An 11,326-nucleotide genomic window follows, 5' to 3' on the forward strand; every position below is an offset into this window, starting at 1 on the left:
CAAACTCTTAATTTTTAAATTAAAATTGTTTAAATAATTAAAAGTTCTTGGAAATTTACAAAGCAATATAGAAAAAAGTCATCAGACATTCTTAGTTTAGTTGGAAAACCAAATGATTTGTAGGATAAAGGCCAAACTCTTAATTTTTTAATTAAAATTGTTTTAATAATTAATATTGTTGGTAAATTTGCAAAGCAAAAACAAAAGTATAAAAAAAGCAAAAGAATACAAAATAGACATTCTTATTTAACTCCGTAAACAAATTTACTTGTAGAAAAAAGTCCAAACCTTTAATTTTTAAATTAAAATTGTTTAGATAATTAATAGTTCTGGTAAATTTACAACGCAACATAATGAATTAAACTTATTCTTTAAAGAAGAGCGATTTATGAAAATTGTTTTAATAATTACACTGTTTAAAGATTAAATAAATGCTAAAAGCCATAAATGAGCTCCACAGATACCTCGAACATGCCTGTTTCACTTTTCTATCACTCTATTTGAAGCTGCGACCTACTTTCAATTATATTTTTTCAACAAAATAATAAAAAATTGCACCCTATGATGAATTTTTAAGAACCCTTATTTATCTAATAAAATTTTTTCTCACCAAAATCATCGATTAATTCTTTATTTTTAAAAGTCGAACTATACGAATGGGAAAGTCGAAGTTTTGGCTCAACTTTTGGCGATGGTCGAGGCGAGGGTTGAGAATATTGGGACATGATCGTTTCCATAAGAGTTTGGTCCATAACTGGAGGCGGGGGCATTTGAAATCGAGCTATTGCGTTTTGCCTTTCCTCGGTTTCCTTTTCTTTGATAAGAATTTCTATCTATTTCAAAAAATATACACAATTTTACGAGCAATTTTTGGAATTTAGAAGGAAAATCTGATTTCAGATTTTTTTTCTAAAAGTCTTACCTTTTTTTCCTGCTCGGCGATTAAATTTTTGTATTCGGCTGCTTCTTTCCTCAGTTTTTTGACATTTTCAACATTATTTCTGTGTTTTAGCCACATCTCAGCGATTTTAATAATATCTTTTTGAAGTTGCATTTCTTTGATTTTCTCATACTTTCTGACATTACTTTGCAGGACTTGGATGTTCTTTTTAACCATCTCTAGCTGAATTTCAACTTTTTGTAATTCTTGTTTTGCTCTTTTTCTCTCTTTAGCTAGAGGACATGCCTCGAATTGTGCCTTTAAAAAATTTATTTAAATTTATTGTTCATGAAACATGGATTTTTTAGAAGACATTTGCATTTTTTAAATTTAAGAAATTTAAATGAGATTAAAATTAAATTTAAAATTCTTTATAACGCCCATCTTGATAATAAAACCAAGAATCTAACCATCAAATTTGGACAACCACCATAAAATGTTCCCATTGCAATCTGAAAAAAAAACTTTTTCCCTTTTTTCCCCTAAAAATGAAAAGAAAAAAATTCGTTTTCCCTTTAGACAAAAAAATAAAAAAGAAGAAAGAAAAATGAGCATTTTTAATCGGAAGAATTTTGAATTTTCGACCAAGCAGTTAAATTTTCATCCCGTAAAGATAAGTTTTTAACCAGAATCGGGGGAATTTGAATTTTGGGCTAAAAAATTACTTCACAACCAAAAAAAAGGGAAGAATTTTCAACCGATTAAATTCAACAAGAAAAATGCGATTTTTTAACAAAATGGTTCAATCCTCAATCAAATAGATAGGTTTTCAATTAAGTTTTTAAACTAAAAATTCGAATATTTTAGAAAACAGTTGACCCTTAAACTCAAAATGATACATTTTTATTTTAAAAAATTAATTTTTAACCAAGAAAGATGAATTTTCAACCAATTAGTTGAATCTTTAACTAAAAAACATCAATTCTCAACTAAATTTTTGACAAAAAAAGATAAATTTAAAATTTAAAGTAGAATTTATCAATTAAAAAAATATTAAATAATTTTTAAAATCCTCAACCAAATAGATCAGTTTTCAATGAAGTAGACAAATTTTTAACAAAATAGTTAAATTTTCAAGCTAAAAAGTTGAACTAAAAAGTTCAACTAAAAAGATAAATTTGAAATTTAAAGTAGAATTTTATAATTAAAAAATAATAATAAATAAATAAACATATAAATAATCATAAATAATTTTAATTAACCGATTTTTTATTTAAATAAATTTATTTTCTATTATAAAACAAATTTTCAACAAAACAGTTGAGTTGTTATCCAAAAAGAATGACTGGCAAATGAATAACTAAAAAAGATCAGTTTTCGACCAGAAATGGAAAATTTCAATTTTCAGCTAAAAAATTACTTTTCAACCAAAAAAAAAAAGAATTTTCAATCAGTTAAATTCAACAGGAAAAATACAATTTTTTACAAAATATTTAAATCCTCACCGAATAGATCAGTTTTCAACTAAAAATTTTAACAAAAAAAAAACAGAAATTTGCAATTTAAAGTAGAATTTAAAAATTAAAAAATAATAATATATAAATAAACATAGAAATACATCATCATAAATAATTTTAAGTAGTAGAATTTTCCTTTAAATAAATTCATTTTCCGTTATAAAACAAATTTCCAATAAAACAGTTGAATTGTTAACCAAAAAGTATGACGAAATGATAATTTTTCAACAAAAAATGGATAAGTTAAATTTTCAGCTAAAAAATTACATTTCAACAAAAAAAGCCGAATTTTTAACCAGTTAAATTCAACCAAATAGTTGAATCTTTAACTAAAAAACATCCATTCTCAATTAAAATTGTCAACTAAATAAGATAAATGTGCAATTTAAAGTAGAATTTCATAATTAAAAATAGTAATAAATAAATAATTTTTAATAGTCAAATCTTGAGTAAAATAAATTTATTTTTAATTTTATAAAACAAATTTTCAACAAAACAGTTGAATTGTTAACCAATAAGAATGACTAGAAAATTAATTACTATAAAAGATAAGTTTTCAACTAAAAATGGAAAAGTTAAATTTTCAGCTAAAAATGTACTTTTCACACAAAATTTTTTTTGACCAGTTTATTCAACAAAAAAATACGATTTTAAAAAAATGTAATTCTTAACTAAATAGATCAATTATCAATGAAGAAGTAGACGAATTTTCAACAAAATAATTAAGTTTTCAAGCTAAAAATTCGAATTTTTTAGAAAACAGTTGACTTTTGCGCCCAAAATGATACATTTACATCAAAAAATATAATCTTTAATCAAGAAAGATGAACTTTGAACAAAATAATTAAATTTTCTACCAAGAAAGACAAATAATAAACAAACAAAAATAAATTTTCAACCAAAAAAAGAATATTTATATTTGTAGTTAACAAAATTAAATTTAAACAAAAAATAAAACGAATTTTCAACAAAATACATGAAATTTTAACTAAACAAGATAAATTTTTAACCAAAAATAGAATAGTTATATTGACAGTTAAAAAAATAATTAAAAAAAAAAACAAATCCATATTGATCTTTAACCATAAAACATGAATTTCCAACAAAATAGTGAAAATTTTAACCAAAGAAATGAATCGTCAAGCAAAAAGGTAAATTTTTCACAAATAAAATTAATTTTCTACAAAAAGAATTTTTAAGAAAATACATAAATTTTCAACTAAAAAATATAAATTTTCAATACAAAATGAAATAGTTATATTTATTTTAAGATTAAAAATTCGAATGTTTTGGAAAAGAGTGCACTCTTAAACCGAAAAAGATCAATTTTTATCAAGAAAATTAATCTTTAATCAAGAGAAATGAATTTTCAGGTTGAATTTTCAACCAAGAATTTTATTTTTTTACCAAGAAAGACTCATTTTCAACAAAATGTATCAATTTTTAAAAACAAAAATAATTTTCAACCATGAAGATTAGTTTTCTACCAAATATGACGAATAATAAGCTAAAAACGATAAATTTTCAACAAAATATATGAATTTTTAACTAAACAAGATACATTTTCAAACGAAAATACAATAGTTATATTGCCAGTTAAAAAATTAATTTTGAAGAAAAAATAAAGGAATTCTTAATATTATTTCTCAACCATAAAACACGAATTTTTCGAAAATTATTAAAATGTTTTTGTTTTTCTTAATAAAACAGTTAAATTTCTAACCATTGAAATGAATTTTCCTCCATATGGATGAATATTTAATTAGAAAGATGAAATGTCAAACAAATAGTTAAATTTTGAACCAAATTGTTGAATTTTCAACTAAAAAAAATTAATTTTAAAAGAAAGTCAAATTGTGAAATTTTGACTTCAGAAAACTATTTTTTAACCAACGAATAGAAATTTTACTCAGTTGAGCTAAAAAAAAGGAATTTTCAACAAAATAGTTGAATCCTCAACTAAATAGATACATTTTCAATAAACAAAAAAATAGTTTTTCACAAAATAGTTAAATTTTCAAGCTAATAAGTTGAATGTTTTAGAGAACAGTTGACTTTTAAATCGAAAAAGATAAATTTGTATACAGGAAATTGATTTTCAATCAAGAAAATTAATTTTAAATCAAGAAAGATGAATTTTAAACAAAATTAATAATTTTTAACAAACGTAACTGACCTTCTATCCAAATATATGGAAAAAAATTCGAACCAGACGAATTTTCTACTAAATATTTGTATTTTTAACCCAAAAAGTTAACTTACGACAAAATGGTTAAACCATTATCCAAGGAATGGATTTTTAAACAAAAAAATTAATTCTCACCAAAACATTTATTATTTAATATTTCAGCCAAAAAATAATTTAATTTAAAATAAGATAATTCGAATTCAAGAAAGAAAAATTTTCATAAAAATATATGAATTTTTAAATAGAGAATATAAATTTCCTATTCAAAATATCAGTTTTTAACAAAAAATGGACGAATTACCTTTTTAAGCCAAGCTGCCACATATGTTTAAGCCAAACAATAATTTTGTACTGAAAAGTTTAATTTTTAAGACAAAAATATAAGTTTTTAACAAAAAAGTGAATTTACAAACAAATAATTGAATTTTTAAATGAAAATGTGATTAAACAACAACAAAATTAATTCTCAACGAAACATGTAATAGTTCATATTCCCACAAAAAAATATTTTAATTTAAAATCAAAAAATAGTTCAATTCAACCAAAAAAAAAAAAAACGATTTTTTTACAAAATGATTCAATTCTAAATAAAAAAATTTATTGAAATTTAATCTAGAAAAATCCATTATCAATTAAAAATATCAATTTTCTATTAAAAAATGGAATGGTTATATTTTCACTGTAGAATATCAATTCTCAATAAAGAAATTAATTTTTAGCAAAATGGTTAAATTTGAAAAAGAAAAAACTGAAATTAAACAAAAATCATTCTCGAAATTAATAAAATTATGAAGATAATAATTTTTTTGAAATATTTCATATATATTAAATATATATTATTAAAAAGTATGCAAAATTATTATTTTTCCCGCTTTCTGATACAAAATTAATTAATTTTTTTATTGAAAATTCCTACATTTTCTTGAAAATGCGTGTTCGTATATTCGATGCTATAGTTATTAGTTTATTACTCTTTTTTTTTGTTAAACATTTTTCCTTCTTGGTTAAAAATTAACTTTATTGTTAAAATTTCATAAAAAAAATTTTTTTTCGTTGAAAATTTAACTATTTTGTAGGAAATTGGTACCTATTTTTGAAATTAAAAAAGAATTTGAAATTAAAATTTAAATTGTTGAAAAACCATCTTTTTTATTAAACCCTAACCTGTTTTATTTAAGATAAATGTACTTTGTTAAAATTTTACCTTTTTGGTTGAAATTTATTTAGTTATTTTTTATTATTGAAAACTAATTTGTTTAGGTTTAAAATGAATTTTTTCGCCTGAAAATATTCATTTTCAACAAAAAATAATTTTAAAAAATAATAATTTAATTGTTAATAAAAAAAATGTTTAGCAAATTATTTTTTTGTTTTGAACACATTCAGAATCGGTTCATAAAAACCTTTAAATTTAAAAAATCAAAAAAAAAAATTATATTCACAGTTCATCATCTTACGTTTTTTATCCTAAAATTTGTATTTCAAGCGCTTTTAATTTTTAATTTTTAAAGCGCTTATGTAATGAGAAATGTTTTAGGAAAAAGAGTTTAGAATTACAAATTGTAAATTGAATGATTTCACAATTTAAAAAAGTTTTTATGGTTTCAAAAAATTGGTTGATCGAAAATTGAACTATTTTAGCAAAAAATCAATTATTTCGTAGAAAATTATTTTCTTTTTTCTTGAAAATTTATATTTCAGGGGGAGCATTTTCAACTCCTTTGTAGAAAATTTGTTGTTTTTTGAAAATTTTGAAAAACTTGAAAATTCAACAATGTGGTTGAAATTCTTTTTTCCTGAAAAATATTTTTTATTTATAAAATTAACTATTCTGCTGAAAGTTTGTATTTTTTGGACGAATTCAGCTGTCATTTATTTAAAGTTAAAATCTCCTTTTGATTTGAAATTCGATGATGATAAATAATTAAACTTTAAATATCAATCTTATTCATTTAAAGTTCATCTTGTTGGTTCGGATATTAACTATATCTTGTGAAAAATTCGTTTTATTCTTGGTTTTAAAATAATTTCTTAAGAAGAAAATTCAGCAATTTCATTTTTAGTTGAAAATTATTTTGTTTTTGTTGGTAAATAATTTTTTTATTTAAAGTAAGTAGAATTATTCTATTTTTAGGTGAAAAAGTCTACTATTATGTTTTTAGTTGAGTATGAAACTTTTTACTTCACAATTTTATTCCTTAATGAAAATTTAATTTGTTTGTTCGAAATTAAAAAATGTTGTCAATATAAAAGTAAAAAATATTTTTGGCTGAAAATGCATCCACTTGATTAAAAGTAGAACCAGTTTATTAGACATTCATTTTTTGGGTTGGAACTACATCTCTTTGGTTGTAAATGTTTATTAAAAATTTGTCTTTTTGACAAGAAAATTCAAAAATGTGTTTGAAATATTTTTCTCCTGAAAAATCTTTTTCACTTTTTGTTCTAAATATTTTGTTGTTGAAGATTCAAAAATGTTTTTAAAAATCCATTCTAAGAAAAAGATCCATTTAAAGAAAAAAATTAATCTTACGCTCAGTTGAAAAATCTTTTATTATGTCAAATTTTAGAGGGAAAAAGGATTGTGATCCCTGAAAAAATGGTATTTTTTGCTCGTTACATATATAAAACAAACCTCATATTCTTCCCATTTTTTCTGATATTTTTCTCTCAGTTTTTCAGCCTCTTCAATATTGCGTAACCTTTTTAACGAATCTTCGTCCAATCTATTTTTCGTCAACTCCAATTTCTCCAGCATAATTTTTGAGTAATCCTGAAGACTGAATGTATAAATAATATTTAAAAACGAATGTTCGTCTTTGAAATCTTCTTAAATATTCAGATTAGAATTCAGTTTAGAAATTAAAACAAATAAATTTACCAGTGAGTTGCTCGTTGCATTGATTCGGCAAGTCTAGTTTTTTTTTCAATGCTCATCTTCAAGTTTTTTCTGGTTTCGAGCACAGTTACCAATTCCTCTCTTTTTTTTATATTGCGATTTTTCTTAACTGTTTATTTATATTAATTGAATATTTATCTCAAAATAAAGCTAGGATCCATTAACTTTATTGCAATAATTTAAAAAAATCATGAATTAAAAAAACCAAATTTTTAAAATAAAAGAACATATTCAGGGTGACAGTTTTAATCAAAGAAAAAATTCCTGGTCATTTCCCGGTTTTGGAAATATTTTTCACGGTCATTGAAATTTGAAAAATCAAACTATATTCTAAACATTTTCCCATTGAAAGTAATAAACTATAAACGACAAATTAAAGCATTTAAATTGGAACCCTTGAATTACAAAATTACTAACACTTTTCAATTAAACAATGTTAAATGAAATTCAAATAAACTGCAAAATTTATAACTTTGATAAATTATAGAGTTCAAAGTTTCAGATTAAATTCAAAAAATATAAATCCACGTTAAAATTTTCAATACTCTAAATTAAAAAATCAAGCAAGGAACTTAAAAAACTTCAAAATTATATTATTTTAAGTAATTTTAAACTAGACACATTAAAAATGGAAAAATATGTTTTTTTAACTTAACAGTTTTTCAATTAGAACTTAAATTATTGTAATTTTAAATAGTTTAGGCATCCTTCACAAGCTTTAAAATTTTATTTCAAAATATTAAGAAATCTAGAAGTGGTTTTAAATTTTTCAAATTCAAAATAATTTTTGAACTTTTTTTCGAAACTTTTAAATATATTTTAAAATGAATTAAATTTTGTCTTTAACTTTTAGAAAATCCTGTAAATTAAAAAAAAAATTCTTAAAATTTAAATTTATAAATAAGAATAGAACACTTATTATTTGTAAAAAATTAAAGTAATTTTAAGAGATATTTAGTAAATTTTGAACTTGAAAAAATTTCAAATACTTACAGCCGAATTTAAAATAAAATGTCAATTTTTTCAGATTTCAAACAAAAATTTAGAATTTTTTTAGAATTGTGAAAGATTTCAAAAGAATAAAAAATTTTCTTAAGATTCTTAGGAAAATTGAAAATGATTTTTCACTTTGAAAAATTATGGAAGATTTTAAGGATTTTTTTAAAACAAATTTTAAAAATTGTTATTTATACGTAAAAATTAAACAATTTCACTTAAAAATTGAACACTTTTTAAATAGAACAATTAAAATTGTAACGCTAAAAGTTAAAAAGTTCTTCGAAAATCTAAAGATTCAAACCTTTCTATGTAAAAAAATTTAGTTTCAATTTGATTTCTTTTAAATATTTGGTTTCAATTTACTCGTCTTAAATCAACAGTGAAATATTGCTGAATATAAAATACTTATTCTTTTTCTACATTAAGAAATTTTAAAAGAAATGGGATAAAAATTAAATAATTTAGACTCACAATATTTTAAATTTAATAAAACTCGTTAATTATGACTATATTATTATGGATTTATTTTTAAGTTGAAAATAGTAAAACGCACGTTTACATTTTTAATGGGTAAAAAAATTAATAGAAATAATATATTAATAAATTTATTTATTAAATTTAATATGAAAAACAATATAAAGGAAGACCTGAGATTCTGAATTGAAAATATTTTATTGATAAATCATGAAAATTTTTATTTAAAAATGAAATTATCGGAATAAATAATATATTAATTTCAATTATTATCAAGACTTTTGGATTGAAACAGTTACAGATTCATTATAGAAATAATTTACTTATTTATATTTACTGCATTTAATCGGGTCCGGCGGCCACCTTGTTTTTTATTTAAAAATCTTCAATTTTAAAAGCTCCTAATTTTTAATTTTATAAGCCTTTAAGATTGCAGTTTAAAATTCTTTAAATTAAAATATATACTTACAAATTAAATTCGAAAATTTTGTAAGTGAAAGATTTTTTAAATTAAGCATTCTAAACTGAATGATATAATAATTTATAAAAATCACAATTTAATAAATTATTTAAAAAACGGTTGAAATCAAAGATGAACAAAATTTTTATACTAAAAATGTTGTAAGATTCCCGGTCAAAAAATAAATTCACTGTCATTTTCCGGTTTTTCCTGGTCTCATAAAATTTCCGGTTTCCTACATTTTTGGCCTACATTTTTTAAATATGCGATAACGCTAAAATTAAGAACCTTAAAAAATTTTAAAGCTGTATGAATTTTAAAAGCGTTTAAAACTCAAAACTATTTGAAATTTGGATAAAACTAAAACGTATGATTTAAATTCAAAAGCTTTTAATTTCAAACCTGAAATTTGAAAAACGTTTTCAAATCGAAATATTGAAAATTGGAAAAGCATTTTAAATTCAAAATCAGAAACTGGAAACTGTCAAAAATTTAACACTATCCAAATGTTGCTTAAATTTTTCTTTGAATTTTAATTAAATTCCATTAATCAGGAAAAAATTCGAATTTTACAGAAATTTTAATATTGTTTCGAACTCAACATTTTGTAAATTCGATCAATTTTAAATTTCTGTTCCTCTCATTTCATCTTCATTTCTTTCTAAACTTGAATCTTTTCTCATTAAATTTGTATTACATAATTTGGAAGAATTTCAGACGGATTACAATCTGAATTATTTTCAAAATAGAAATTTTCAAAATTAACCCATTTCCGCAGACACTAAAAATGTTTGGAAATAATTTTCGAAAATTTTTATTTTTCGGTGGAAATGGGTTTCAACCGTTACATATATGTTACAGCCGACGGTAATGGGGTTATAACAGATGCATTCTTTTATTTAGCATGGTTTATTCTTGAAGATATTTACATTTAAATATTTAGAAACGTTTAATTTCTAAACTTTTTAAATTTTGAAAGTCGAAAATGTTGTACAATAAAATTACGAGATTTCTACGGATTTTAACGATCTTAAGGGATGTTACTTGAGAATTTTTCCAAAGTTTTTAGTAGTTTTTTCAGATTTTTTAAGGAATTTCTAGAACTTTAGGAAATAACTTCAATTTGTTCGATTTTTTAGGACATTTTAAATGATTTCTACAGATTTTTAACTACTTTTAATATTTCCAAGATTACACAAAGATTACATAGATTACAAAAGATTTCAAATATATCAGAAAGATTTCATTTGAAGAAATTACAAATTTCGTAAGGAGGTGAAAGATTTTAAGCTATTTTGAAAATACAAAAAAAAATAAGGGGATTTAAAAAATGTTCAAGGGATGTCAAAGAATTTTGTAGGATTTCAAAAGAGTTCAAAGAATTTCACAAGTTAAGGTGCTATGTCATATGACGTCTCAGTCTTTCAAAGATTTTAGGGGTAATAAATTAATGTTTTTTTTTTTAATTCATCTTTTTTGCTGAAAATTCAACTTTTTTATTAAGAATTTTTAAATTTTGTTAAAAATTCTTTTTTTTAGTAAATTAATCTTTTTGTTTAAAAATTCATATTTTTTAGTTGAAAATTATTCTTTTTAATGAAAAATTTAACGAGTAGGTTTTAAAATGAAACTGATTAATTAAAAATTTACAAAATTGTTCTTTCTTTCATAAAAGTTACTTTTTTTTTAAATTCATCTTTTTGTTAGTAAATTAATCATTTTGTTTAGAAATTCATCTTTTTTGCTGAAATTTCAACTTATTGGTTAAGAATTCTTAAATTTCGTTAAAATTTTTTTTTTTTTAGTGAATTAATCTTTTTGTTTAAAAATTCATATTTTTTAGTTGAAAATTAAACTTTTTGTTCGAGAATGCTTGAATTTAGCTAAAAAATCGTTTTTTTCAGTAGGA

The 11,326-nt window shown here is 21.7% G+C and overlaps 1 protein-coding gene across 1 annotated transcript in view; it reads right to left on the reverse strand.

Annotated features, from left to right (window-relative positions):
- LOC117178391 (uncharacterized protein PFB0765w-like) overlaps window positions 1–7,585 on the reverse strand; it is a 20,324-nt gene extending 12,739 nt beyond the window's left edge. The window contains exons 1-4 of the mRNA XM_033369819.1: window positions 7,467–7,585; window positions 7,221–7,365; window positions 923–1,198; window positions 611–833 (exon numbers count right to left, since the gene is read on the reverse strand). Coding sequence (XP_033225710.1) covers window positions 611–833; window positions 923–1,198; window positions 7,221–7,365; window positions 7,467–7,522 — 700 coding nt within the window. The 5' untranslated portion in view covers window positions 7,523–7,585. The remainder of the gene's footprint in view (window positions 1–610; window positions 834–922; window positions 1,199–7,220; window positions 7,366–7,466) is intronic.
- Window positions 7,586–11,326: the final 3,741 nt, after the last annotated feature.

The sequence above is a fragment of the Belonocnema kinseyi genome, chromosome 8 (assembly GCF_010883055.1).
Source record: "Belonocnema kinseyi isolate 2016_QV_RU_SX_M_011 chromosome 8, B_treatae_v1, whole genome shotgun sequence".
NCBI classification, from domain to species: domain Eukaryota; kingdom Metazoa; phylum Arthropoda; class Insecta; order Hymenoptera; family Cynipidae; genus Belonocnema; species Belonocnema kinseyi.